We start from the raw sequence: 27,738 nt of genomic DNA on the forward strand, positions 1-27,738 counted from the left end.
GACGCGCCCACCCCCCCCACCCGCCTCCAGCTGCCCAGCTGGCGAAAGGGGCCAAACAGGACCCAGCTTCCTTATCTGGCCCCCACTGGCCTCGGCGATTTATCTTGACTGTCACGCATTTCTTCATGGCGCCGGTGCCGTGCCCCCCTATACGCCAACAGCCACCTACTTCATCCATCCAAGGGGGCGCATGGTTGGCTCACTCGGACCCGGCCCAAAGGCGGAATAAGTAACAACGAAAGACGACCCCAAGACCCCAAGACCCCAGAAGGATCTCCATCCATCCCGCTCGTGATAGGCAGGCGGGCTTTGGAAGAGGAGGGTGGCTGCCTTTTATCTCCTCACGTCTCCCTCCTTCTAATCAGCACCACCACACCACCCTGTTGCTCGGTGTAGCAGCAATGGATTTGTGGCCCGCCCCTTCTGCACCGCCGAGACGTCGTCCCATCCGCTATCTGCTAGTCTCGCGTACGAATATATGCACGAGGCACCCTTTATGCAGTCGCTTCGACTCTAGAGGAGCTATAGGGGCCATGTCCGCCATCTGAACTCTCTTTTCTCTCCCCCGCCGCCCCGCCCGTGCCCATTGCTTCCACCAGGACCCGCGTGCGCACTCTTCAGCACAGTCGATGGGACCAACGTTGGGGCAGAAGAAAGCGAGGCATTTTGCTCCGACTGAGCCCAGCACCCCGCGCTCGCTCTCTCGCTAGGCTCGTGTGAGCAATGGCTTATAGCTGGAAATCTGGATAGATATTGAGGCCACGGCTACTACCTCGCAGGTGGAAGCAAGCAAGAAGAATAAGAAAAGAAGGGGGCGGTCCGGAACCCCCTCTTTTAGCCTAATCTCTCGCACGGGGCATCTGGACCTCGCTGGGTCGGCCCGGTCCCCTCACTAGGACAGCACGGACAGCAGACCATGTGGTGGGACGTGTCCCGGATCCAGACTACTGTCACCAGGCAGTTTGTCTGCTCGCACCTCGGCCCCGAGGACGCCGACCGGCTCGACCGGCCCGTGGGGTTCGGGGGCGGCCTGACGGACGGCACGTACTGGGAATGGATCGACGGCAAGGCCAAGCGCATCTTCCTCGTGCTGCTGGACCTCGGCAGCCCCGAGCACATCTTCTCCGTCATCGACGACTCGTGGGACGACAGCGACCTGCCCATCGCGCTGGACCAGGTCCGGCGCCTGGGCCTGGCCGGGCCGGCGAGGGACGAGCGCAGGTTCTACAGCCGGCAGTTCCACTACCTCGTCAGGCCGCTGCGCAGGGGAGAGCACGTGGTGTACTCGGAGTCCGAGGTCGTGCCAATAGACGTCGCCGACGGCGGTAGTGGCGGTAGTGGCGGTAGTGGCGGGCAGGCGGCGGCGGACAGGGTGGCGCTGCCGGGGTTCCCCGACCACGTCTTCTGCCGCCGGCGCATCCCCATCGGGTCCGGGCCGGGCTGCCTGGCGCACGAGGACTTCCAGGCCGAGGCCGACCGGGTGCGCGGGCTCTGCAGCGGCCACCTCGTGTCGTATTTTGCCTCGTACGTGCACCGCGGCTGGGGCTACGTGCTCCTCACACCCGCGAACGACGCGACCCTCAAGGCCGTGCTGGCCGGTACGACGCCGCCGTCGCTCAAGGCGCTGGACAAGACCGCGCGGCGCGAGCTGGTGATGAACTGGATCCACTGCCTCGTCGACACGCTCTGCTACATCCACAGCCGCGGCCTGTCGCACGGCAGCGTCAGGCCGTCCAGGGTGCTGCTCGGGAGCGGCAACCACATCTCCTTCTCGGACCTCACTAGGTTCGATCCCGAGCTACTGGCCTCAGGGGCGTCGGGGGATCAGGTCCGTGGCGGCTTCGACAAGGAAGCGTACGACTACGCCGCGCCCGAGCAGTGGTTCCGCCCCAGCTCGTCGCTTGGGGCGGGCGGCGCGACTGTGCGCAAGGGCACGCTGACCTCGACCACGAGTTCCGGCTCCGGCTCCAGCTCCAGCTCTGGCGTGGCCGATGCCTTCAACGCCCCCGAGTCCTTTTCCATTAGCCGCAGCTGGCCACAAGGCAGTAGTAGTAGCAGCAGCCCGACGCAGCAGGCGCCGACGCCGCACCTCGACCCACAGGCGGCCGACGTCTTCTCGCTCGGGTGCGTCATCCTCGAGCTGCTCGGGTTCCTGCTCAAGCGGCCCTCGCGCGCCTTCGCGGCGCACCGGGCGGCCAAGCACAAGCTGGCCGGGCGCGGCGGCGCCGTGCTCGACTCGTCCTTCCACCGCAACCTGGGCCAGGTCGAGACGTGGATGACGGCGCTGGGCCGCGAGGCGGCGCGCGGCAGGGACTCGCATGTGCTCCGCGGCGTCGCCCCTCTGCTGCGCGTCGTCGAGCGCATGCTGGCCCCGCACCCGGCCGACCGCCCGCCCGTCCGCGACGTCCAGGCCCGCACATATTGCGTCCTGACAGAGGCCTGCGGCATCCGCGAGCCGCACTGCGTCCACGCGCCCTACAGAGCCTATAGCATCGGCGGCGGGCTCAAGATGGGCGTCGTGGGGACGGGAGGCGGCGGCGACGGAGGCGACGCGGGCGATGCCGTGTCCATCGTTATACCGAAGCGCAACAGCGGCAGCGGCAGGCTGTCTTCGTCCAGGAGCCCCGAAGGCCTGTGGGATGGACAGCAGCAGCAGCAGCAGCAGCAGCAGCAGCAGCAAGAGGCGTCCTGGGCGGCGTCGCCGCCGGCATCGCAGCCGCTGGGGCTGGCGGGCGGGCTGCTGGCGATCCGAAACTTGCAAATCAGAGACAAGGTGAGGTCACGGTCCACCTGGCAGGCCCCTCCTCCGTTTGCAGGTATGGCCGTGGCCCCTGTGCCCGTTTCTCATGGCTCGTGCTCAGGCTAGCATGGCTGACATTTCTGGCGCCATCTAGCAAACCTGAGTGTGTGATTTGGGTTTTATTATCCTGAGCTTTGTATCCCTGCTTTCTCCCTGGACTTGCCGTTGCCTCTTTTCTTTGCCTCTCTTTCTCTCTTTCTTTAGATACCACAGCATTTGTGTAGCGCCCAATTCCACTGTTTTTGCTATTGGTCAGCCATATCGGCACCTGCATCAAGCCGTCATGGATCGATGATCCTGCCAAGCTTTCCCTCTCTTGAGAATCCAACCCGGAGAAATGGTGGGGTATCCGCCGCCTAAATGTATGGTCTGGGATTGGCATCTCGAATGACCTCCTTTGTCGGCCCGTGGCCTTTTCAGGTCCGGCCACCACCATGTGAAGGACGCCGGGCACCCACACACCTCAAATCGACTGTAGACGTGCGTCGGGAACTAGCGCTGCAAGCGGTGTGTGTGTTTCGTCTCGGACCTGGGATTTGCCTCGCGTGTGACAGGCCCGCTGGGCTGGTGCCATTTCTGGAAGGGCAAGTGAGAGGTGAAATCTCCAACCGATCAACAAAGCAACACCCGGCAAAACAAGTAATCTGCAACGGTGCAATGCCAAGCGGCCGCACTTGGCATGTCAGCATCTAGTGCTGCTGCTGCGGGTGTTGCCGCTGTCCTTGGTCGTGTGTGAGAGGTACCTAAGTGGACGCCAGCACGCATCTCACTGCGTCCTCAGGAGGAAATCAAAACGGCAGCATGGGACGGCGCAGATCCATCCGTGACAGTGACCCCATGCCTGTCTCTCTCTCGGCACTCTCCCACGCTCTCCTCCAATCCCTCCTCTGTCTGCCTTCCGGCCGAGGGCATCGCCTGTCGTGCAAGGCTATAACACGAGCCCCTGGCCATCGGCTGTTGTCCCAGCCCAGCCTCCCGTCCCCGTGCTCCCATATCGCGGGAGGAGGCGGATAGACCCCTTATACAAACAAACACACGTCCCCCACTACACCCGAGCAAAAAAAAAGGGTTTACGGGCTCTCTCCCTCCCGCCCACTGGCCCTTTCCGTGTCTTGCAACTTCTCTCGCCCGTCTCCGTCTCCACCACGCAGACGCACCCCCGCCATAGACGAGCACACGGCAAGCTTCGGGTCTGTTCAGAGAGCACGCGCATATCGCCATGTGGCTGTCACGCCTCGTCGTGTTCCTGGTCGGCTCGGCCACGGCTCACGCCCTGCCCACCGTGACTGCGTACGGGAACAAGTTCTTCACCAGCGAGGGCAAGCAGTTTTTCATGAGAGGCAAGCACGCTCCTCCCATCCAACTGGTATATCTCTTGTCCTATAAGCTAACACCGGCACCACACACAGGCATCGCGTACCAGCTGACCGAGGGCGACCCGCTCGCCGACCCGGAGCAGTGCCGGTTGGACGCGCAGCTCATGCAGACGCTGGGCGCCAACGTGATACGCGTCTACCACGTCGACGCGGCCGCCGACCACCGCGGCTGCATGGACGCCTTCGCCGCCGCTGGCATCTACACCCTCATCGACCTCGACACCTTCTCGACCTACCTCCTGACCGCCGCCGGCCCCGCGTGGACGACGGCGCAGCACCGGAGCTACGCGGCCGTCCTGGATGCCTTTGCGGGCTTCGACAACGCCCTCGGCTTCTTCGTCGGCAACGAGGTCATCTCCACGACGGCACACTCGCCCGCCGCGCCCTACATCAAGGCCGCCGCGCGCGACATGAAGGCCTACCGCGACTCCAAGGGGTACCGCAAGTTCCCCATCGGCTACTCGGCCGCAGACATCGCCGAGCTGCGGCCCATGCTGCAGGACTACCTCACGTGCGGCGGCGACCCGGCCCTGACGGTCGACTTCTTCGCCCTCAACTCTTACTCGTGGTGCGACCCGTCAAACTACAACCGGTCGGGCTACGACGCCCTCCAGGCCCAGGCCGCCAACTTCCCCGTCCCCGTCTTCTTCTCCGAGACGGGCTGCAACGTCCCCGGCCCGCGCCTCTTCGACGACCAGCAGGCCATCTTCGGCCCCGAGATGGCCCGCGACTGGAGCGGCTCGCTCGTCTACGAGTGGATCGAGGAGCGGAACCACTACGGCCTCGTCAGCTACGGCCCGCCCGCCGCCCCCGACGTCCCGCCCGCGACCAACGTCTGGGACGGCTTCACGCGCAGGGGCACCCCGACGCCCATCCAGCCCGACTTTGCCAACCTCAAGGCCCAGTGGGGCCGCATCCCGCCGCCCACCGCCGCCGTCGCCCGCGCCGACTACTCGCCCTCGCCCTCCACCCGCCCCTGCCCGGCCGCGACCCCGGGCGGCTGGCTGGTCGACGGCAACGCCCCCTTGCCCGCCCTGGCCGAGGCTCCCGGGGGGCCCCTCCTCCCCCGCCCCGACCACCCCCGGCGGCCCGGACACTGCTGCCCCGACCCCGGCACCGCCCGCGACCACGTCTACCCAGGGCGGTGCTGCCCCGCCGCCCGGGGAGTTTACCGGTATGACTGCCGCCCTCGCCACTCTCATGCTGCTCTTTGTCCTGTGGGGTTGAACCGAGGGCTGTGCTTTCTGTCGAATGCCACAATAACTCTTGAGATCCTTCTTCTCTTCAAAACGGGACCAAGAAATCCCAACGGCCTTGGTAGGTACCTTGCTTGCATGAATCAGCCACGGTTCTGAATAACTTGGCATCCTGAGGGCACTTGGTCTGGATATGATATGAATATGGCGCCGCGAGAGCGTCATGGCGATGAGATAGTTGGGTAGCAAAGGGGCACAAGAGACGCTTCAGGTTTACACAAGGCGATATTCAGACGCATAAACACATGACTGGAAACAAGAGCCCCAGCTGCCAGCCACGCAGTGTTTGCCTTCATGGCTGTAGGGCGCAGAATAGGGGCCACCAAAGCTGGCCAGATATGAGACAAAATGTATCGGAATCGTCAATGACATGAGGACACAGAGTGAATTTATCTATCCTACCAGCCCTTGAACGGCAAGGGAGACAACAAAACGCCAAGCAATGCAATAACAGCGATAGGATAGGGCCGATGAAAACCACGCGTTTCTCGCCTCATGCACCTGGCCCAGCACGCGCCTGCTCATTTCTCCTTTGCCAATATCATCTTTTCTCTCTCGGCCTTCCGCTTTTCGAACTTCTTTTTTGAGTGCTTCCGCTCGTTCTCCTCCCTCCGCTTGATCGCCTTGAGCTCCTCGTCCTTGATCTCGGCTGCCTTCTTGACCACCTTGGGAATGTGGCGGTGGTTCTTGATGCGTCGGATCTCGGGCATGTGGGCGAACCGCGCGCTGAGTGCCTCGTTGTATTCCTCCGCCTGTCGCTGTCTTGCCGACTTGATACCTTCCCTCCTCGAGGCCTTGGCTCTCCAGAGGCGGATATTGCCGTCGTCGGAGCCGCTGAGCACGTATTTGTTGTCCGGAGTCCATGTGGCGGAAAAAACTCTCTGCATTCTCTTGGCTGCATATCGGCGATTTGAGTTAGTCTCCCGCCTCTAACGTAGGCCCTCACGCCCGACTGGACCCATCCACGAGCTGACTTACTGTGGTAGATATCGACAGAGTGACCCTTGTCCTTCTTCCAGAGCCTTATTGTACGGTCATAGGATCCTAGGTTCGCGAATGTCAGTCACGAATCTCCGTAAGCAATATGTGATCACCTGAAAGCTTACCTGAAACAAGCTCTTCACCATTGGGAGAAAACCGCACGTCCATGACGGCAGCAACATGCCCTTTTAGTACGTTCAAAGCGCGATCAATCTTTCGCATGTCAAATCTGCAAAGAGAGGCATGTGTCAGCAGAGACTCTTGCTAAGCAGAGCTCGACAAAGATCAGGGGCACAGGGAGAGGGCGACAACGCACATGTAAATGTTGTGATCCTCGCTGGCCACAGCAAAGTTAAATGCTTCCATGGGGTTCCACGCGATCTTGTTCGAGGTAAAGTTGAGGACAGTCTTGTGCAGCGGCGTCGAAGTGCGGAGATCGTATCTAGGCCGCTCAAGGGTCAGCTGTGTGTTTCAGTCAGGTCGTCGTACTCATGTCACCTACAGAACGATGCCACGGTCCGAGGCGCATGATCCAAGGATGGATTGCTCCACCTGGTTGAAGGCGACCGAGTTGATGGTGTCGGTGGACGTGGGCCAACGCAGGACCTCGGGGGCAGCGCTGTGGCGTTCCAGATCGTAGACCGAAATGACACTAGACGATGCTGCGAATGAGTTGCGCGAGCGATGGTGTGAGAGGGACGTGAATGCGTTGGTGCCCAGCCAGGTGGAGAGAGGAGCCGAGTTGGGGGCCTGTTCGGGGGAGAAGAGCTTGATTGTGCGATCGGCAGCGCAGGTCAGAAGCTTCTTGTCCTTGGTGAAGCATAGGTCCTTGACTATGTTCTCGTGTGCAGTAGTGTGCCACTGGAGCGAGTCGCCGTGTTAGTGATTTCGGTGTCTGCGCGCAAGGGGGTATGAGGAGGCACTAACGGCTTCCTCGCGACTAGTCAAGTCCCATATCTTCACAACGCCGTCGGCGCTCCCTGATGCCACCCGCGAGAGAGACCCAGGGTCCATGGTCATGGAGAAGACCGAGTCGACATGGCCTTTGCCCAGCTGGCAAATAAAAGGGGCGGCGAACATGCTATGGCATGTCTAGCATCAGCATCGACTGGCCGAGGAGCCAAGGGGGATTGGATCTGGACGGACCGTTCTAGCTTGACAGCATTGAGGGCGCGCTGGTACTCCCTGGCCCTCTCGAAAGGATGGAGGGCCGGGTCGACGTTCTTGGGCTTCCTGGCGACATCGGAGCCCGCAGGCTGCTGGGGGGCCCGGCTTAGACTAAGGTGATGCGCCGTGAGGACGTCGGCGGTTGGTTAGCTGGCGAACAAGCTCAGACGTGGTGCAAGAGAGACTCACGCTTTGACCTTCATCGTTTTGCTGTGCTTGGTAACCCTGTGTGAGGCAGCGCCGACGTTATGGCGACAGACTTTTGCCCAGCAACATTTGATCGTGAGGAAGCCCCGCCGCTGCGATGGATGGCTGCAACAGGGGTATGCAGAGCGTCGCGTTCGCAGGCGGTTCCACCGATGCGCCAAAATTTTGGCGGTCAGCAAAATTCTGCCGTAAACGGAAGGCTGGAGGCAGGGGCAAGGTTTATCCGACGGGGCTGGCCTTGCCCCCCAGCTCGTAGCTTATCATTGACGGCTTATCGCTCAGCACGGTGCCCCACCAGAACCTTCGCCGGAGCCTTGGCGCTTTCGTGTGCGGCTGGAACCTGGACGGACAGCACCGCTTGGAAGCTGTGCCTGGGGATTGAGCTCAACACCAACCACTCACCACCACGGCCACCACCACAGCCACCACCACAGCTAGCAGCATCCTGGCCCACGCAAAGTCCCAGCAACCAGCGACCAGGCCGCGCAGCCCACGACAACGCAGCCTTTCCCAAACACGAATCGACTCTAACCGAAGCTCGACAGCTCCCGACGACCGCCCTTCCAGGCAGCGCCGGCGCATACGCAGCACGCGCACTCGCTAGGAGCCTTCGGCCCCGCCCACCGACAGCTACCCAGCCGGCTCTCGCCGCGTCCTGGTCCGGATCAGAACGCCAACCACCTTGTGGACTCGACATTGGCCATTGCAGACGCTCGATCTACTTCAAACATGGCTGCCGGAGACTCACCGAGGCTTCGCGAGGCCCGCGAGGCCACCAAGTCGAACCCAAAAAAGGCCGAGGACATGTACAAGGAAATCATCTCGAAGCCTCCATCTGTCAACTCAGACGATGCAACCCGCGAGTACGAAACTGCGCTGATTAGGCTGGGAGAGCTGTACCGAGATCAGAAGTAAGTCGGCAATTGAGGGGCTGGGCCCAGGCTCTCCCTGTGCTATCGAGTCTGCAGGGCTATGCTGACCTTTCGCAACTGTAAGAAACTCTAATGAGCTTGTCGATTTGGTCACAAGGAGCCGGACAGTGCTCTCGTCTTTTGCCAAAGCGAAGACGGCAAAGCTCGGTATGTCCTTGTCTGTTGCGGCAACTCTATCGGTGGCGCTCCGTTTATCTAACTCGATCGACGCACGCGCACAGTCCGACAGCTTCTCGATCTTTTTGAGAACATTCCCAACACGACGGACCTACAGATCTCGGTCACCAAGTCATGTATAGAGTGGGCAACGTCGGAGCGGCGGACGTTCCTCCGGCAGAACCTTGAGACGCGGCTTGTGACGCTGATGATGGCCAAGCAGTCCTACTACGAGGCCCTGACACTCATCAACGGGCTCCTGCGCGAGCTGAAGCGCCTAGACGACAAGCTGGTGCTGGTTGAGGTGCAGCTGCTCGAGTCGCGTGTTTACCACGCGCTGGGCAACATCTCCAAGGCCCGCGCCGCGCTGACAAGCGCCCGCACCAGCGCTGCCTCGGTCTACACGCCACCCCTGCTGCAGGCCAACCTGGACATGCAGTCGGGCATGCTGCACGCCGAGGACCGGGACTTCAACACCGCCTTCAGCTACTTCATCGAGGCTCTGGACGGTTACCACACTCAGGACGAGCCGCAGCGCGCGACGGCTGCCCTGCAGTACATGCTGCTATGCAAGATCATGCTGAACCTGGTTGATGACGTCAACAACCTCATGACATCCAAGCAGGCCGCCAAGTACGCTGGCCAGTCGCTCGAGGCCATGAAGGCCATCGCCCGTGCCCACGCGAACCGCTCGCTCGAAGAGTACGAGCAGTCGCTGGCCCTCTACCGCCATGAGTTGGGCAGCGACGCTTTTGTGCGCTCCCACTTGCGCCGACTCTACGACGCCATGCTGGAGCAGAACCTGATCAAGGTCATTGAGCCCTTCTCCCGTGTCGAGATCGACCACATCGCCAAGATGGTCGGCCTCGACACCCAGCAAGTCGAGCGCAAGCTGTCGCAGATGATCCTCGACAAGGTGATTATCGGCGTCCTTGATCAAGGCGCCGGATGCCTCATCATCTTTGACGAGACCCAGCGCGACGAGGCCTACGACGCGGCCCTGGCCACGATCGAGAAGCTCAGCAGCGTGGTCGACGTGCTCTACACCAATCAGGCATCCATGCTCGAGTAGGGCCCCGCGCGCGCAAAAGCAGGTGTTTGGATCCTTGGGCCGGCTGCGACGTTGCTGGTGCTTCTATTTCTTCGCCTCGTGAGGCATGCCGACCAAGTTGGGCGGTGACGGGTTTGCGTTTGTAATAGTAGAACAAAGTAGCTGGCGCCGTGCTCAAGTTCATTGAATGGGTCATCGCGTTCGGGACTGACAGTCTGATTTGGAATATGTCTATCATTACCAAGGTGATTTGACATCCTCCGACGGTAGGTCGCAGCTCTCACAACATAGCCCATACCTCGCTGTCAAACCTACAGACCCTGTCACTATACAGCCGGCTTGGCTAGCTGGTAGGTTTCTTGATGCATAGTCGGCAATTGACATGAAAGTTTTGTAAGGGCCCAGTCAGGGAGGTTACCGTATCTTCACCTGTTATGTGGTAATTATTCGATCGTGCTGCTGATAGATGGGGCCATGAAGGCATGCCGTGGCGTTCCAGATGCCCAGTCCGACTCCAAAAGGATCCCAAAGCAGGTTTCCAGAAAAATACACATGAATTATAGCAGCACAGAACGCCGACCAAAAACCCACCAAAACCCAACGATGCGGCTATAAACGACAATCCAGTAGTCCCAGCAACCAGACAAAACTAGATGCAAACGCACATGGAATGCAGGGACATGTCGACAGGGAGGTACAGAAAGCTCACAGAGAACGCCGTCGATGCCAATTTTCAAAAGACTACCCGGAAGGCATTGCCGGGAAGTAGAAACAAGGGGGTAAGGGAAAGCCAACGCGGCCCATGCAGACGCACAGGGGAGGGAAAATGAAATCCTCGAATACGGGGGTTTGCGCGAAAGGGGCCATGAGGCTGGCTTAACTGGCCTGGCCGTTCCGCATCGCGCCAATGGGCCTCAGTCGTCCGCCCTTAGCGGCCCGGCGCCTCTCCTCGCCGACCAGCAGGGCAAAGAGGCGCTTCGAGAGCACGTGCTCGTCCCAGACGCAACCGGCGCCCAGCTCAGCCCGGAACGCGTCCACGACGTCGAGGTGCCACTGATCCAGCGCCATGGTCTCGCCCTGCGCCGAGACGTGTTTGCCCAGGAGCCCCGCCGACCGGCGCTTCTGCGAAACGCTCACGCGGTGCTGCAGCTGGAAGTTGAGCGAGCCCTTGCGGCGCTCCTGCAGCAGGGCGTCCATCCGGACCCAGTGTGCCCGGCTCCATTGTGTTTGCGACAGGCGCGATGCCGCGGCTTCTGGAGCGGTCGAGGCTTTCGTCGGGGGCGCCAGCACGACAGACTGTCGCAGCGCCGTGATGGGCTTCGGCTGGCCTATCAATTTTGGAGGGTATCTACCCTTATTGCCTTTATCTCCCTCACCCCCGGACGGTCGCTGCATGTCTGTCCGCACAGGTTCCGAGTCCAATTCCATGGCATCACCACCAGTCGCGGCTTGCGGAAGACCGTGGAGTCCCCGGGCCTGCTCGAGTGCAAGAGGCGAGAGAGTGCTGCTTGTGAACTCCACCACCCGGCCGGGCGTCTTAGGCTTGAGAGGTGAGCGGAGGCAGGACTTGGTCGGAGACGCCGCCCGGTTGGGTAGCGGTTTTAGTGTTGGCACTACGAAGCTTGATTCGCCCTCGTCCGAATCATCGGCATGATTAGGCACATGACGGCTCTCGTCCCGTTCGGCTGTGTCCTCGACAGACGCTTTGTGGCTGGCGGCGCCGGGGCCAACTGGGTCAAACAGCCAACCACCGGAGCTGCCTGAACGCGGCGCAAAGTTGCGTTTTTGCGGCAGTTGTCCAGAGGGAGCCTTCGGCGGCGACCGCTGCGATAGCGTCGATGGTCGCGGTTCCTGGCTGGCTTGCGGCTGGCGAGGCGGCGCAGGGGAGAATAGATCCAGTCGACGTTGGCCGCTGGGCTGGAATGCCTTCTGCGCCACCGAGGACGGAGGGTTCTGGCTTTGACTCACAGACCTTTCCGCAACGGATTCGCGCGCCACTGACTCCCGTTGAGGTGGGACCACCGATCCAAAGAGCTCCTTGTGACTGTCTTCGGCAGGCTGCGTTGGAGTGGCGTCATCAGGAGCGTTGGTCGCGAGGGGTTGGATTCGAGGCACAGTAGCGGGAGACGAGAAGAAGTTGGATAGGTCAACTCTGGCAGCTGATGTACGAGCAATCTGGACCGGTAGTGGCTGTTCATGACGCCCAAGTAGAGATGCCTGAGCCAAGTCCCTCTCCTGCACCGAAAGGAGCGAGAACTCTTCAGACTCACTCGCCACTCGCGGGGTTGCCGTCTTTGTCCAAGGACTGGGCACCTTGGCTCGGCTCCATAGGTTGAGAGTTGGGTCTTGAACCGGTTGGGCCTTGGCCGGAGATGGGGTCGGCCGAGATGCCTCAAACGCCCAGATATCATCGTCTTCGTCGACCTCGGGGGGTTCCGATCCACGCGGGGGTAAATGGTCTTCCTCCATAAGCACATCAGCAGTCACGTTACTCTCATCATGGCCACTGTGTCGACGCCATGTATCATTCATGTGACCCAAGGCTGGACCGCTCGATGACTTGGCGTTAGAGGCAGTGAGGCCTTCTGCCCGTCCGCTCCCGGCGGCCACCACGCTTTCAGGAGCCTCCCAGTCCATGGCTTCTTCGGCGCCGTCCCCGCCTGGGCGTGCTGGATTCACGGCCGAGTCTAGAGGAGGCTCCTCCAACGGAAGGGATGACTTTTTCGCTCGCGGGATGGCCTTCGGGCTTGGCATGTCCGAATCTGGAGCAAATGGGTTCTCCGCTGAGGTCTGAGGAATCGCGGCTCGCGGCGAGAACATATGTGCCCCCTGAGAGACAAGGCTTTTGATTTGACTGAGTGGATTAAGGACCTGGGTCCAGGATCTCTCCGATCTAATCACAGAGGATGGCTCGGGGCCCGCATTTCGAGTTGGAGGCTCCGGTGAAGGCTCCGCCATGACCCCTGGCCGTGCCGTGTCAGTACCTTCCATGTCTCGGGACACCGAGGATCTGAAGGGGCTTCCCAGAGTGCTCTCTGCGCCTTTGGGAGATGGCGGGTCCGATGTGACGTGCTGGAGAGCTCTCCCGACCCGCACTATTGGCGATAGCGCAGGTCTAGTAGAGAAGGAAGGTAGATCTAAATTGTCGGAATGCCCGTCCAGGTCTAGCTGCGGCGGGTTTAGCGAAGATCGGGCAGCAGCCTCGGGGCTTTCTGATGTGTCCTGCCTCGTCTCCCGTGTGGCAATTGTGGGATTTGAACAACCGGTCTCATCGATCGACGAAGCTCTACGCGCCGGTGGAGAAGAGCCCAGGTCGTCGTCTTGTGCATCGTCGTGTGCGTCGTCCTGGGCGTCGTCTGATGCCATCTCTGCACCCTCCGACTCTTTCCCCAGGGGCTCTTCGTCAACCGGTGGTGGCGTCTCATCTGGTGTCAACAGCTTCCTTGCGGTATCTGGCAGAGGAGCAGAGTCTATCACCATTGGCGCTGGCCCGTCAGACTGGGCCTTTCCATCATTGTCTATCGACCCTTCCCCGCCTTCAAAGCCGTCGACATCGTTGCCATCGTGGCTATTGCCGCCATCGCTATCGTCGTGGCTGTTGTCGCCATCATGGTCCTCGGCCATCCCCTCTACCTCATCCTCATGCTCCGATACAGGGTCTCGGTGTTGTCCGAGTGGTCGTGGGGTTACGGCTTCGAGCACAGCCTCGGGGATCTCGGAAAACGAGTCGTCATAGACACTTGCCTCCTCATGAGCCGCAGATACCTCTTGGCCACGGGAGGCGAGCGGAGTATCCAGCAGCGACTCGTCCCTTCTCAAGGACTTCAGAGCAAGCTGCCTGCTCAGTGGTGTCACGTTTTTCCCCTTCTTTGGGCTTTCCACCCGCGTCCTAATCGTGTTCTGGCTACTCGCGGGAGCCGGCGACGGTTCGTTTCGGGGAGCGTCAATAGGGGGGCTGGGCTTGGGGGCTGTGGGTTGCCCTGCAGGCGCAGTCGCTTCGGGTTCGACAGACGAAAGACCAACATCACTGGCTGGTCTCTTATCCGGCTGCGAGGGCTGCTGGCTCGGTGGATAGTGTTGATTTTGATCTGTCCTGCCCTGCCGGATGGGCTCGAGCGCCCTATCGACAATGAAGCTGGTGGCATCTCCCATCTCTGGAAGCGCGGCTTCGGCATACTGCATGCTTTCTCTAAACGACACGATCGAATCCATCATGATCATGCTGAAGTCTTCTCCTTGGGCGATCGTATCCATATCGGCATCGCTCCTAGCAGCCTTCTCAGTTGTCTCAGATTCGGCATCGCTCTGGTCGGCACCCGAGGCCACATAGTCAACCGACGCTCTGTCATCCTGGCTGGAAGCCTCGGAAACTGGTACGTCTGCCGCTTTTGACGGCTCCTGCGGACTCGAGTGACGTTCCATATCCACCACGCTGCTAGATGCCCGCCATGAGTCGGCAGGTGGGCGTGACTCGGGCACGGCGGCAAGCCATATATCTTCGTCGTCCATGGCATTACCACCCGCGCCATCCGTTGATACATTGATTGAGGACAGCATCGTTTCGTCTGGGCCGAGGCCCTCCGCCGTGGGCTCCGTCGGAATAACAGAGGGAATGGTCTCGATCAGTGTGTCTTGGTCGGCCAGTGCTTCCATCTCGGCCGGGACCAGAGCCTGCCGCCGTGGGCGGCCCCTTTTCTTCACAGTCCCTGTATCCGGGGGCGGTCTCGTGTCTTTTTTGGACGGAGTCCTGGCCTTGCGTCCTGGTGTCTTTCGAAACTTTGCGGTTGGTCTTGGCGTTGCGTCCATGTCTTCGCCGCCCGTCTCGGATGCCGAGTCGGCGGTCTCTGACCGCAAGCGACGATTGCGCTTGGGGCTGCGGTCGATGGGGGTCCCAGCCCTCTTTTTCGCTGACGGCATCGGAGTGCCTGACTTCCGCGGTCTTCCTCGCCTGCGAGGTGTCGCCGTGCCCGGTACTGGCTCACGTTCATCGTCTGTGAGGCCCCTCAGGGGGATTGTGGTGGTGGTGGTGGTGGATGTGGTGAGATCGCGGCGGCGGGCAGCAGAACGCGGACCGCGAACGGCGGAGGATGGGAAGAGGCGGCGCGTGACGTGATCTTTCTCGCTACCCTCCGCCTCAACAGTGACAAGGATTTTCTGGGGTGACAGCTCGTTGCCGACGTCAAGCTCAAAGGTCTGTTTCCTCGGAGAGCTGGCTGTCGACGACTGCCTCTGTGACCGTAACGAGGACTGGTAACCTCGTACCATGCTGCGTGTGACGCGGGCCACAGAGCTCGGAACGACATCGTTGAGCGGATCCGGGGACGACATGCCGTCCATGTCCGCGTCGGCGAGTGATGATGACATGGCGGGTGGTCTCGTTAAGCGACGATGCGCATGTGCGCGTTCGGTAGCATAGGCGCAAGAGATCTGTCGGTTCGAGGTGGCCTAGTGGCACTGACTGACCGGCGGTTGGGGCTGTGGGAGGTCCTTGGGTGAGAAATATGCTCCGGGGTGACCTATATGTCACGGCGTAGTGTATGAAAGATTTCCAGGCAAATATCGATGTCGCGACAGCCAATAGTGCAATCACATATCGAGAACAGGGTCCCTGGATGTTTGTTTACATTCCCGAGTGGTTGTTACCCAAGTGGAGCTTAGCCCTTGACGCAACACCGCAACTTTGCAGGCCCAACTCCCGCTTGGCAGGTGACTCAGCTATAAAGCATCACGTGGTTAGATGACATCGTTTCCAACCCGTCCAGCAGTCAAAGGTGTTGGCGATCGCCGCACACGGAATTGATGAAGAGCGCATGGACTTGCACAACATACCTGGGTCGATGTAAGGAACAGTTCCGTGCCTGGACAATGAAATAATACCAACAGCATCGGTACGAACCGGGCATCACAGCACGAACCATCTGTGAAGTTCATATGCCGCAAAATTCGGTTAAAAGACCAGTCCACAATGTGGCAGGGCAGGGATGAGATTCGCGACAATCTGCAATTACGGGCATTTTGTTTGGCATCGCAATGAAAATCGTCCTTTTCATAACCAAGTACCTACCGGGTACGTACCTAACCTCCCTAAGACGGGTTATACACATGTCCGTTGTGTCGTGATCAAGGGCAGATTCCGTTCCCCAAAACAGTGGAACCCCTGTACTCCATTGTGGCCATCCCAACCGTCGCCAGAGCAATGGCGACATACTGACGAGGTGAATAGGGAGAGATGATGTCACGAGAATGAAACAGTGTGATAGTCAAGGAGAATTACAGGCGAGGAGATAATGGGAAATCATGGGTGTAGTAATGCAACCAAATGTTGTGAACATCTATGCGGGGAGAGGAAACAGAAGAAACAAGAAAAAAGAAGAACAAAGCAAGACAGAAAGCGGAGTGTAGGAGTGTTTGCTGACACAAAAGACAGCAAGACAAATGACCAAAAAGCACCGACGCCAAACCGTGACCATCGATTCCCTAACTGTTCCGTAAGTAGTGGGATATTTTATGGCTATCCAATAGATAAACTGCCCCCCTCGACTATGCTGTTTCATCAGACTGGACCTGATTAGTTTCGCCGTCGCTGTGCTCTGGTATTGCTACCCTGTCGAACCATAGCGACGCCCCCTTGGCTGCTCTGGCGACTCATCGGGCTGGCGCCCGGGGCTGTTGTTGGGCCAGCCTTGGAGTTTGGAGTCGGCGGTCCACGGACGGAGCTCAGCGGAAGCTTCAGGTCGGTTCGGAGGTCTTCAGGCGAGTTTCTGGGTCCGTCCAGGTAGATGGCATATCGATCTTCGCGCACGTTGAAGGCAGTTGCCTCTAGCACTTTCCGGCAGCCGTTCGCGTTATCGAAGTTTGAGCCGACGCCGTGGATTTTCTCGTACTGTCGCAGTATGTTCATCACCATCAGATCTGAGTTAACCTCCTCAGGGGGCAAAACGGTTGGACTGTTGCCGTCCTTGTTGCTATACGACTTGGCATACGTAGCCAAGAACATTGGCGGTAGCTTGGGCACTGCCGCCGCCATCTTCTCGAGATTCCCTGGAATCTCAAAATTGGTGAGCGCCTCCAACCCCACAATCTTCTCGTCGATGAAGTTTGCATTGTTTGCACCGCCTCGGCTGCGAGTGGCATGTGACGGAACTCGCTCCATCATTGGGGCCGCAGCGATGGGCTCGTTCCCGTCCTGGTCGCCGTCGTCGTTCTCGCCCGCATCGCTATCGTCGGGTGAGCCATGGCCGCCAGAGCCATTTGGTTTAGACTTGCTCGTAAGCAGGTACTTATGGGCAGCCAGCGCAGCAGTGTTGTACTGCATCGCAAGCTCCTTGTCTGTGAATAGCTTGTCGATGCTATATATAGGACCAGTAGCTTTCCGGGATACAAGTCGGTCGTTCTGCCACATAGGTGTAGTGTTGTTGGGATCAAGGACCCGTCGCTGGGGCGCCGGTGAGCCATCGTCGTCTGCGCCGTTTCGTTTGCGTTTCCTGCCGTCCGAGTAGCCGCTCGCATCGTCGGCATTTTGACGGAGTCGGGTAGCTCGCTTGGTGTGCGTGCCACCAGGACTTGCGGGATTCGTGATGGAGTACTGGTTGGGATGCAACAGCAGCGCAGAAGCGTCGGAGATCTCGAAAGCCTCCTTCTCCTTGGTTAGGCGTGCTCGCTTGGAATTTATGGCGTTGATGAGGCGGTCGCGAAGAGTCTGGGACAGCGCGCGGTGCTCACGCTTTGCGACCTCGGTTTTGTAGATGTAGACGTTGCGGTGCTCGTGGCTCTTCATGTCGAACTCGTCCTGTGAAGCCAGGTCAGCGAGTGTTAGCTAGGTGATGGCGCTTGCGATAACAAGAGCGCGGATTGTCGAATGAGGCATACCTTGTGGCGCGTCAGCTCAAAATCGCGGCGTTCCACGAGATCCTCAATGGTGTTAACCCATTCCTGGAACTTTGGACCAGCCATTTCAAGGACGGTCCTACCGCGGAACTGAGGATCGATGTTGTCACTCATGCTCTGCTCCCGGTCTATGGCAGCAAGTGGCTGAGCAGCATATGGGTCGACTTGCATGACCAGCGCTGTGTCAACTTGGATCTTGGCCAGCATTTCGCGGTATTCCCGGTCACGATTCATATCGAACTGCTCAGAAAGAGAGGCGAGACGGTCGATAAGCAGCTGTCGCTTCTTTTCTCGCTTTGAAAGCGTGGGAGGCGGCGAAGGATTCGAGCGTCTGTCGGGCTTTGCGTGTGACGCTTCTATAGGTTCGTTGATTGACATGGTAGCGGGTCGTGGGCGAGCCCACGCAGCTGGCCGAAATACAAGGGAATCGAGCGAGCGTGTGTCGACAAAGTGCGTTGGTGTCAAGAGTATCGAAGAGGACCAGGTAGTGCCTAGGGTACGGGAGGCTCGGCGTCACCAGAGAGAACGGCCGTGGTGTTGTAAGCGAGGAGAGGATGTGAAAAGCGGAGGAACTGCGGCAGCCGAAGAAGGCTCGTCAGCGATAGGGACAACAACGACTTAGACCAGTGAGTATATAGGCATACGATGAGGGGAATCACTCTTGGTCTGACGAGAAAAGCCGTCTGGAGAGACAGTAGCAGCTCCAGCCTTGAAAAGGATCAAGATTCAGAAATGCGCCCAGCAGATCCGTGTCATTCGGTCCGGCTACTCGTCTGAGCAAATCCAGGAGGCGACGGGGCGCAAAACAAACACGGAGTAGGGATTGGGGGGATGTGCGTCCGATAAAGAGGTATGCGGAAGCCAGAATCCAAAGGAAATGGGGGAATCATCTACCTTGGAGTCAACGCTCTCGGCGGAGACTAAAGGCGGGTGCGGCAAGCCTGACGCCGACGACGATGTAGGCTGGAAAAGCACTTTTAGCAGCGGAGACCGTGCGGCAGGCGAATTTGGTCGCGAAGCCCAGAGTCTCACTCCTGCGGGCGCTAAGTTCCTATCCCCCGCTAAAGCCCCGTGGTCGTTGTGGGCCCTTGGCAAGGGATGGTGTAGTATGATTGGTTTTCAGAACCCTGCTTGCGGAAGCCAGAGTGAAGTACCTCCCTGATGGAGCCCCACGGCCCGGCTGGGCCAGTTGCAGATGGCCAATGCGTATGGATTTGCTGTGCGCAGCTTGTGTTCGCCGCTGGATCGCAGACGGACGACCTGGCAAACGCGAGTGAGCAATACGCAGTCGACCCAACCACGTCCACCCCGCGACCGGAATCGCACGCCACAATCAACGGATCGAGGCCGACAACCGCCCTGCCACGCGCCGATGCAACGGCACTGACCCCCCACGCCGCACGCTGCTCCCCATGACTTAAATGGAGAATCTATCACTCTCAGATGCCCCTCACCAAGGGGCCGGTCCGGCGCCCGGAGGAGGCGCTATCCAGGGACATGCTGGACGCGGACCTCCGCCTCCCTCTCTGCCTCCGCAGGCGCAGTCGCAGCTCCCGGCCCAGATGTTTACGACGGCCGCTCAGTTGCTTGATTTGACAGACAGTAAGTCTAAACGTGCTTCCCACATATGTTGCTACTACGCAAGCAGTGACCCTTCCTATCATACATGGACTCGCTGACAGCGGTACCTACCACCACAGAAAAATTGATGATTGCGTTGCGCGATGGGCGCAAGCTTAGCGGAGTCTTGCGGAGCTGGGATCAGTTCGGTATGGCTGAACCACATCCAGCCTGCGGGCTGATGCTCGCGCAGAGATAGGGCTCTTTTTGTTGACGATAACCAGCAAATCTTGTCCTTCAGTCCACAACAGAGCGACTCTTTGTCCCACCGGGCTCAACCACCGGTGCTCCCGAGGATCGCGGCCTTTACGCTGACATCCCTCGTGGCCTTTTTCTCGTCCGAGGCGAGAATGTGCTCCTGCTCGGCGAAATTGACCTCGACAAAGACGACGATCCGCCTCCTGGCTACGACAAGGCAGAGCTATCACTTGTGGAGGCGCTCATCAAACGGCGTAAGGCCGAGGAGAAGGCTAGAGAAAAGACGCGCCTTCGCAAGTTGGCTGGTCTTGGATTCGAAGGGGAGAACATGGGAGAAGTCATCTTCTAGCCTGGCATAGCTGGTCGCAAGGGCGTCGAGATGAGCTTGCCACCACATTCGGGCGCGCCAAGGAGGCCATGCGCATGGAGCACCCAACCAAGCCGATAACCAAGCCGAAGTCTCCAAGATACACGAGCCAGCCGTTCGTGCTTATCGTCAAGAATACGGGGGCGGGGGGAAAGCGCAATATGAGGATGGCTTTGAAGGGTTGGCGTAGCGCCTAAGTTATAGGGCCTGTCGCTGTCCCGAGAAGGAAAATGAAACGGGGGTTCGGCCAGCAGAATATTGTGAAATGCAGCCGAGCCGGGGGATATCATGGTGGTAGATCAAACGCAATGGATTCTAAAATCTACAAGTCGGAAATCAAAGCGACAGATATAACGACTTCTAGCTCACATGGTAGATTCAAGCTACCATGAGTACCGACATCCAAGATTGTAGTTGATGAGATGCCTTGATTCACGCACCCCGCGGTTTATGCTGCATGCCGAAATCATGGCAGTAACTATATTGGTAGGCACCGCTGAAGCCACCGGGCGGCTACTGCGGGCGGTGTTACCTTTGGCAATTGCACCCTGGACTGAGAAGGGATAATGACTGAGGCTGTCACACCACCCACAAAAAAATGGCTGTTCCTTCGAGGAATAGGAATAAGCATAAGTACGGAACTAAAATAAAATAAAAATAAAATAAGAATAAACACTCAAGTGAAAACAGGAATAACAATAGAGATATAAAATAAAATAAAATTAAATTAAAAAAGAAAAATGGTCTTTGGCACATCCTGTCAGACTGCCATCCTCTGTGGTGCGTGCCACCTAAGATCCCTGTAAATGTTCAAGCGGATGGAGCCGATGTGGACCCGCTAGGCCTAAGGAAAGGAAAATCAATTTTACGTCAGCGCCGTGGGTGCTGTCACGTGTCTGTGCACGTGCCAACCCCACTGAGCAGCCTCCACGGAAACTTTCTAACGTGCCCGCGACGGCGGCAGGGCATTTCTATCTGGCCGCGTTGCGCCGGCTTTGGCTACTTGGGTACAAAAAAAGTTATAACCACGGGGCAATTGTAAAACCGCTATCCCAAGCGCTTTGTTTTTTTTAAAGTTAATCCTTTTTATTTAAACCTTTTTGGTTTTATTACCGGGAGCTTTTTTTTTTCGTTTGTATTCGGGTTTGCCGGGGCTTTTCCCCGGGGTGCGGAACTTTTGCCTTTAATTCCTTCCTTTTTAACGTATAGCACTTTTTCGAGCTTTAAAGCTTTTAACGCTTTTTCCACGTCCGTTCGAATTACGGCATTATAACCTTTTTTATGCCAAACGGCCTTTTCGCTGCTTTATATTATGGGGTTTTTTTTTATAGCGTTAGGACTTTCCGTAGTTCGCATTTGGCCGTATGGCCAACTTTTTTTTACTTTTTTGCATACGCAATGCTAATAACCGTTAAATAAATGGTTGGACTTTTTGTAATACAATTCGAAATTGCCGTATTTTATGCTTTTTGCTAAATAAATATGTAATTGGCTTTGGTAATCCCATTTTATTATTAACCTTTACAATACGTGCTTGCAAAATTTGGGTTTATTAATTTTTTATTACGCCGCGGGGTTAGCTTGGGCAAATTAAAATTTTGGGTTGCTTTTGGAGCGGGTTGCTTTTAGCTTTTTCGGGGGGATTTTTAAAAATGTTGCTATTTGCTTGGCTTTGCGGTTTACTAAGCTTAACGGGGTAAAAAATTTTTTTGGCGTAATTTCGAATAGCTTTAATATGCGCGTTAAGTTATTTAAATATTAAAATTTAAAAAAAATTAAATGGTTAACCGAAAAGGTATGCAAGCGTTTTAAAACTTTTTTTTTAATTTTTTTGTAAAAAAACCCGGCCGCCCAATATTTTATTAAAACCGGGAACGTTTGTTACGCGGGTATTAATAATTTTAAAACCGGGCGGGTAGCTTTTTTTAATGCTTTTAATTTCCAAACCGTTTATTTATCTTAAATTTTACGGAATAAAAGCTATAACCCGTACGATAGCATTGGAAAAACCCCGTTTTTAAACCACGCTTTTGCGGCTAAAAAGCGGAAGCTTTGGTTAACCGCGTACACTTTTTTCGTTAATGCTATAATTATTTATGCTTTAGCCGTTTGTTTAACTATATTGGTTGTTATGCTAATGCTTTTTCGGGCGTTGCATTTTAGCGCAACTTTAAATTACGTTACTTATTATTTAACGTAAGTTTTATCGCCCAAAAGCTATAATTAGCGAATGCGTGGTTAAATTAATTTGCCGGCCAATTTTAAACCGCCCGGGGGGTATACAATAATTCGGGTTTGCCTGGGTTTATACGTAAGCTTGCTTTTTTTAAATCCTTATATAGTTATTATGCAGCTTTCGTAATAATTTTAGCCGCAAATTCGGGGTTTTTGTAAATGTTATATTAAGCAATATCGTTTATATACACGTACGTTATTCTTTATGCCAAAATGGGGGGGCCTTTACAACGGTAGCAAATACTAATGCAAGCAATATAAAAAATTACGGAAATTTTTATAAAAATCCATTGCTAGCACCGAATGGCTCGTTATGCTATTTAAAACGGTACCGTTTGTTTCGAACGAATAATTTTGCCAAAAATACCGTTTCCGGGCGCTATTTTTATGCTTGCAATGCCGCAATTAATATAACTTTGTTTACCGAAAAAAACGTTAATTTAACGTTATATATTGCTAAAAAGCCGTGCTTCCTTTGCTTTTTAGCTTTATTTGCGTTAAATACAAAGCTTATTACGAAATTTTGCGCCGATTTTAGCGGAAAAGCTTTTGTTATGTTCCGGGGGATTGTACCGCTGGCTATTGCCGCTTTTGCTATCCTTTTTTGCATTAACCGCTTTAATTTTTTCCCAAGCATTAACAACAAAATAATTAACTTTTACCCGTTTATTATTTAATGGTTTTGCTTTGGTTTAAATAACGTTATTACCGTTGCGGCTTTTTACGCGTTAAAAAAGCAACCAAATTGGATTGCTTTTATGCATACCGTTTTAAAATGCTTTGCTAGCATTTCGCTTTATAATTTTCGAAAGTTGCAAATTGTTACCCCGTTTGGTTCGGGGTTTGTTAACGTTTTAATTAAAAAAGCTTTTTTAATTTTTTCGTTTATTAAATTTGCGTATACCGCGTTTGTTACGCTTTGTAATATTTAGGTTGCGTTTTGCCGTATTTTAAAGTTAGCAATTATTGGTTTTGGAAACGCGTTTGTTGTTAAAGCTACCGTAATTCCGGTTTGGCTGGTAACTTTTCGCCCGTTTACTTTTAACATAGCCGGGCAATTATTTAAATTCGGATTTTTTTTATTTAAATACCGGCCCCAATTCGTTAAATTTAGCGTTAATTATTAAGTTTTGGTAATGTTTTCGTTTTGCTTTTTAATATTTGGCCCGGAAATGGGCTAAATCCAATTCCTTTGCTGCCGTTAGCTTGGGTATTTATTATTTAGCTTTTAGCTTTGTTAAATGTTATTAATTTATAATGCGCACCGTGCTTTGTATTACGTTATGTATGCGTTACGCTTGTTTTTCGAATTGTTCCGTAATATGTGCCATTTTCGGGGGGGGGGGGGGGGCCTAAATGGCCGCTTATTATAGCTTTGGCTGCCGGCACCACGCTTTCTGGAAAGTACCATTTTAGCGTTTTCCCTTTCGGTAAAGGGCCTTTTATTAAAACCTCGATGGTTTTGTAATTAAATACTTAATATTTAAGCTTTGCTAACGCTTTCGGTAACCCGAAAGTTAAATTAAGCATTTTGCTTTGTCGGTATATCGGCTTTTTATTTGGATTAAAAAAGAGCATTTTTAACTTTTTTATTAAATTTGCTAATTTTTAGCCTTTACTAATTTATTCCGGGGCGCTGCCCTAATTTAAATGTTAAACGTTAAAATTACTTATTAAACCCTTATTTGCTTCGGGTTAAATTTGTGTTAGGAGCACGGGCGAAACCGCCCGGCAAAAAGCGGGGAGCGTTAAATGCACGGGCGAGACCGCCTGGCAGAAAAGGAGGAAAGGGGCGCTGGCAGCCAGCCGGGCACGGACCCCCCGGGAATATGCCAGCGAGTTACCGGTGTCGCGGCCAAAGCATAATGGCGAAATTAAAAAATAAAGTAAAGTTTAAATTGTACGAAAGCGTTTGGAACGCGAAGGATTTAAAAAACCGACCCCGGGTGCCCAAAAAGGCACGAGGAAAGGGAAAGTTAAAAAAAGAACAATTTTTATTGGCGATAGCACCTTTGGTAGGAAATTTACGGAGGCTTAACAAAGGAAACACTTGTTAAGGGTTAATTGGTGCAAAGGCGGGTAATTACCGGGTTACGGGCCGGATGCGGTATTTTCTTTATTAAGCTTCCGTAAATCTTTTACCAAAAGTGCTATCGCCAATAAAAATTGTTCCTTTTTTAACCTCCCCCTTTTTCGTACCCTTTCGGGCACCCGGGGTCGGTTTTTTAAATTTTTTGCGCTCCAAGCGCTTTCGTGCAATTTAAGCTTTATTTTATTTTTTAGCTTCGCCATTATGCTTTGGCCGCAATACCGGTAGCTTGCCGGCATATTTTTGGGAAGTTCGTGCCCGGCTAGCTGCTAGCGCCCCTTTTTTCCTTTTTTGCCGGGCGGTTTTGCCCGTGCATTTAACGTTTTCCGCTTTTTGCCGGGCGGTTTTGCCCGTGCTTTTAACATATTGCCTTTTCCCGATACGGCTTGTTTTAAGCCGTTTGTACCGCGCGTACAACCCCGTAAGTAGCCGGTAACTTACGGTATTCCGCTAAACCGCCCCAATACCCGGCAACGTTTGGGAAAACCGGTTGTAAAACTTTGTAGCATCCGGAAAAGTGGGTCCGTACCGGCATATAAAAGGCTTTTTTTCCCGTTCGAAGCTACAAGCCCTTTTTTTTCCTTTTTATGCACCCAATAACCATTCCAACAACTTTAACGATCGTAACCGTAAGTAATTGGTATTTAACCGTTCTTTTTAAATACCTGGACCTAACCGGTAACTGCAAATATTATTTTTCGTACCCAATTACGTAAGGAAAGTAATGTTTTTTCGGGTATCCGTTTCGGGTTTTTCGGTTCCAACCGGCCCGCTGGCCTTTCCTAGCGACCCCCCGGTATTTTTCCCAATTATTATAATTTAGTCGAACTTGGATTCGGTTTCGCCAAAACCTTTAATTTTTTAAATTTTTAACAATCGCTTTGCCGGTAACCTTTCGGTAAGCCTTTTAAATATTGCGGGTCCATTGGGCCCTTTTGCGCTTGCAACCTTTTAAAACTTTTGCAAGCGTTTTACCGGTAACCCCCCGGCGGGTTTTAACCGCCGCGGCAAAAAAACCTTCGCCAAAAAAAAGCGTAAAGCGCGCGACGAACGCCGCCGCAACGCTTTCGATTTTAATAAATTTGCCCCCAAAACGGACATTGCTTTTTTTTCGCTTTATATAAGTATTCGCAACGCGTTCCCGTTGCGGGAAATTATCGATTTCCAATAAAGCGATAATTAAAACCTTATTTATTTGCCCTTTTTTAAAAATAATTATACGGAGCGTACGGTATTTTATAACCGTTATTTTGGTTATTAAGCATATTAAAATTATGCCGTTAACCCCCGTATGCCGATATATTCCGATAATTGTACGGGATTTTCCAAATGTATTTATTGCAAAAACGTAATTAACAACAAAGCTTGCGTTAAATTCCCCGAATAGTTTTAAAAAATGGCCCAAAATTTTTACAAAATTTTAAATACCGTTTACAAGCGATTGCTTAAAACGATACCGAAATTTTTCGAAAAGCTTATTAAAGTTTAATTTTGCGCCCGCAAAGTTATCCAAAAAGCCAAATCCTTTTATACTATATCGGCCGAACAATTTGCGCGTTACAAACGTTAAACCGTTATTTAAAAGCGCATTTAGCGCAAAATTGCTAACGCTGCGACATTGGAAATTATTTAAAATATTTTTTAATAACTTTACGTTATCGCCGTTTAAACGAAAAGGCAAGCTTAAATTTTGGCTAGCATCGGTAATTTTTTTAACAAAATAAAAACGTTTTTTAAGCGTTTCGAAAAAGGTATGGTTGCTTTTTTTAATGGCATTGCCGCTAGCTTTGCTACGATTGCGGCGTATTCGGATACCCAGGCTTACAACCGCGCGGTTTCCCGTAAGGGTGCGGCGTTCGTATTGGCGCCGGGAAGTGCCGCTTTCGGCGCCGACAACTTTAGCGGTAACGATTGTAACGCTAACAAAAAAAACGTAATTTCCAAAAATTTTAATTCCTTTGGATACGGCATTTAATTAATTTTTTTATATATTTTCCTAATTAATTATTAATATCCCTTTTTCGAAAAGTGGTTAATTTTAAATTTTTTTCGTTAATTTGTTATAATTAAAACTATAATTTTTTTCGTTATATTGCTTTTGCAATATTGCAAAATTTCGGTATTTATATTTACTAGTTAAGCTTTAATGCTTTAATAAATAATTTTAAAATGCTTTTTTTTCGCCCTTTTAATGGGTTTAAATACCGCCGATATGCATTTACCGCTACCCGAACGCTTAAGCCCGTCCGTTATACCATTCGGAAATTTTTCCATTTTTTTTTCGGGCAAGCAATAGTATTTTTTACTACAACGTACGTTTAAAATGCGGTAATTGCTTTGGCGTATTGCGTTAAGCATGCTCTTTACGGGCTTTCCAAAATGTGCTACATTTTGTATGTTTTTTGGAATTTAAATATATCGCACTATTAATTTAGGGCGTTCCCCGTATTATACCGTCCTTATTTAACTTTTTATTTATAAAGTACGATATTTTACGGCTATTACAAATTGTTTACAAGTTTTTTTACGTTTTTCCCCGGTAGCTAGCCGGTTTGGTACGTTTAAAACATTTTTTTGGGCCATTTTTTTAGCTTTTATCATTCCTTTTTTGTAATACCCCCGTTTTTTCCGGGTATTTACCCGCTAAAGTCCGGTATTTTCCTTATTTTATAAGCTCGCTTACAATAAATTTGCTTTATACGCTTAAACAATTTTTTTCGTAATATCCTTTTTTGGGATTTACAAATTTTCCAATTCGTTGTAACTTATTTATTTAATTAGGTATTTTCGTTTCCGCAAAAGCCCTTTGTATTTTAACAAAGCTTTTACTTTAAAGCAATCCTTTTCCTTTTTTTCGATTTTTGGCTTTTTATTTTTTGGTTTTTCGCCGGGCTTTTTTTTAAACGCCCGCAACAAATTTGTTAGGAATACGTTATGTATTTGGTAACTTACCGAAAGCTTTAACCGAAACGCCAAACCGGCTAACCCAACCATTTTTAAAACTTGGAAAGGTCCTAACCATTTGTTCGATAGCTTTTTCGACGGCCTTTTTATTTTAATGTTCGCCGTATTTAGCAATACCCAATTGCTTACCCCAAAAGGCACCGGGGTCCTGCTTTTATTATAGTACTTTTTGTACATATTATTTGTTTTTTTAGCAATTTTTTAGCTTGCTTTTTAATTGTTTCCAAAGCCTCCGCTTTAATTTTAACCGTTGCCAAAGGTTTTTTTTTAATTACCCGAAAGTTATAAAGCTTTCGTAAGTAAAACCCCATTAGCAAAAAACGCCGGGGTTTTTTGCGATCCCGAATGCACGTTCGTATTGTGCATTTACGCTGCCAAATGCAATAATAACGCCCAATCGTTTTGCTTTTTTGTAGCAAAAAGTCAACCGGAAGTAATGCTTTATTGTTTGG

The 27,738-nt window shown here is 53.8% G+C and overlaps 10 protein-coding genes across 11 annotated transcripts; 4 read left to right on the top strand and 6 right to left on the bottom strand.

The window, feature by feature from the left end:
- Positions 1 to 44: 44 nt before the first annotated feature.
- Positions 45 to 2,866, top strand: GGTG_11323 (protein kinase domain-containing protein; the record flags this gene model as incomplete). Its single annotated transcript, XM_009229208.1, has 1 exon — positions 45 to 2,866. The coding sequence occupies exon 1, from the start codon at positions 917 to 919 to the stop codon at positions 2,864 to 2,866; it is 1,950 nt and encodes a 649-aa protein (XP_009227472.1). The 5' UTR covers positions 45 to 916.
- Positions 2,867 to 4,019: 1,153 nt separating this feature from the next.
- GGTG_11324 (glycolipid-anchored surface protein 5) lies at positions 4,020 to 5,403 on the top strand (the record flags this gene model as incomplete). The annotated part of the gene is given in 3 exon segments (XM_009229209.1): positions 4,020 to 4,166; positions 4,224 to 5,306; positions 5,317 to 5,403. The coding sequence occupies 3 exon segments, from the start codon at positions 4,020 to 4,022 to the stop codon at positions 5,401 to 5,403; spliced, it is 1,317 nt and encodes a 438-aa protein (XP_009227473.1).
- Positions 5,404 to 5,548: 145 nt separating this feature from the next.
- GGTG_11325 (U3 small nucleolar RNA associated protein) lies at positions 5,549 to 7,904 on the bottom strand. Its single transcript, XM_009229210.1, has 8 exons — positions 7,770 to 7,904; positions 7,560 to 7,691; positions 7,341 to 7,494; positions 6,916 to 7,274; positions 6,730 to 6,855; positions 6,539 to 6,642; positions 6,411 to 6,476; positions 5,549 to 6,327 (listed from the first exon to the last, which is right to left on the bottom strand). Exons 1-8 carry the CDS (start codon positions 7,781 to 7,783, stop codon positions 5,954 to 5,956), a joined length of 1,329 nt encoding a protein of 442 aa, XP_009227474.1. The 5' UTR covers positions 7,784 to 7,904; the 3' UTR covers positions 5,549 to 5,953.
- A 260-nt stretch (positions 7,905 to 8,164) lies between these two features.
- GGTG_11326 (26S proteasome non-ATPase regulatory subunit 11) lies at positions 8,165 to 10,378 on the top strand. Its single transcript, XM_009229211.1, has 3 exons — positions 8,165 to 8,698; positions 8,784 to 8,866; positions 8,941 to 10,378. Exons 1-3 carry the CDS (start codon positions 8,517 to 8,519, stop codon positions 9,945 to 9,947), a joined length of 1,272 nt encoding a protein of 423 aa, XP_009227475.1. The 5' UTR covers positions 8,165 to 8,516; the 3' UTR covers positions 9,948 to 10,378.
- Positions 9,884 to 15,549, bottom strand: GGTG_11327 (hypothetical protein). Its single transcript, XM_009229212.1, has one exon. The coding sequence runs from the start codon at positions 15,288 to 15,290 to the stop codon at positions 10,803 to 10,805; it is 4,488 nt and encodes a 1,495-aa protein (XP_009227476.1). The 5' UTR covers positions 15,291 to 15,549; the 3' UTR covers positions 9,884 to 10,802.
- Positions 15,550 to 15,933: 384 nt separating this feature from the next.
- On the bottom strand, positions 15,934 to 18,854 carry GGTG_11328. 2 transcript variants are annotated; one of them, XM_009229214.1, is made up of 3 exons: positions 18,708 to 18,854; positions 17,796 to 18,385; positions 15,934 to 17,715 (listed from the first exon to the last, which is right to left on the bottom strand). In XM_009229214.1, the coding sequence occupies exons 2-3, from the start codon at positions 18,189 to 18,191 to the stop codon at positions 16,495 to 16,497; spliced, it is 1,617 nt and encodes a 538-aa protein (XP_009227478.1). In that variant the 5' UTR covers positions 18,192 to 18,385; positions 18,708 to 18,854; the 3' UTR covers positions 15,934 to 16,494. The 2 variants fall into 2 exon arrangements, with proteins under 2 accessions (XP_009227478.1, XP_009227477.1); XM_009229213.1 differs by having other exon boundaries at positions 18,458 to 18,854.
- A 173-nt stretch (positions 18,855 to 19,027) lies between these two features.
- On the top strand, positions 19,028 to 20,441 carry GGTG_11329 (hypothetical protein). The gene is made up of 3 exons (XM_009229215.1): positions 19,028 to 19,415; positions 19,514 to 19,582; positions 19,658 to 20,441. Exons 1-3 carry the CDS (start codon positions 19,235 to 19,237, stop codon positions 19,978 to 19,980), a joined length of 573 nt encoding a protein of 190 aa, XP_009227479.1. The 5' UTR covers positions 19,028 to 19,234; the 3' UTR covers positions 19,981 to 20,441.
- Positions 20,442 to 25,229: 4,788 nt separating this feature from the next.
- Positions 25,230 to 25,646, bottom strand: GGTG_11330 (hypothetical protein; the record flags this gene model as incomplete). The annotated part of the gene is made up of 1 exon (XM_009229216.1): positions 25,230 to 25,646. A coding segment is annotated over one exon (417 nt), but the record flags the coding sequence as incomplete, so codon positions are not given.
- Positions 25,647 to 26,473: 827 nt separating this feature from the next.
- GGTG_11331 (hypothetical protein) lies at positions 26,474 to 26,905 on the bottom strand (the record flags this gene model as incomplete). Its single annotated transcript, XM_009229217.1, has 2 exons — positions 26,474 to 26,706; positions 26,839 to 26,905. The coding sequence occupies 2 exons, from the start codon at positions 26,903 to 26,905 to the stop codon at positions 26,474 to 26,476; spliced, it is 300 nt and encodes a 99-aa protein (XP_009227481.1).
- A 186-nt stretch (positions 26,906 to 27,091) lies between these two features.
- Positions 27,092 to 27,463, bottom strand: GGTG_11332 (hypothetical protein; the record flags this gene model as incomplete). Its single annotated transcript, XM_009229218.1, has 1 exon — positions 27,092 to 27,463. One exon carries the CDS (start codon positions 27,461 to 27,463, stop codon positions 27,092 to 27,094), a length of 372 nt encoding a protein of 123 aa, XP_009227482.1.
- Between the last annotated feature and the right edge of the window lie 275 nt (positions 27,464 to 27,738).

The sequence above is a fragment of the Gaeumannomyces tritici genome (assembly GCF_000145635.1).
Source record: "Gaeumannomyces tritici R3-111a-1 unplaced genomic scaffold supercont2.6, whole genome shotgun sequence".
Lineage (NCBI taxonomy): Eukaryota > Fungi > Ascomycota > Sordariomycetes > Magnaporthales > Magnaporthaceae > Gaeumannomyces > Gaeumannomyces tritici.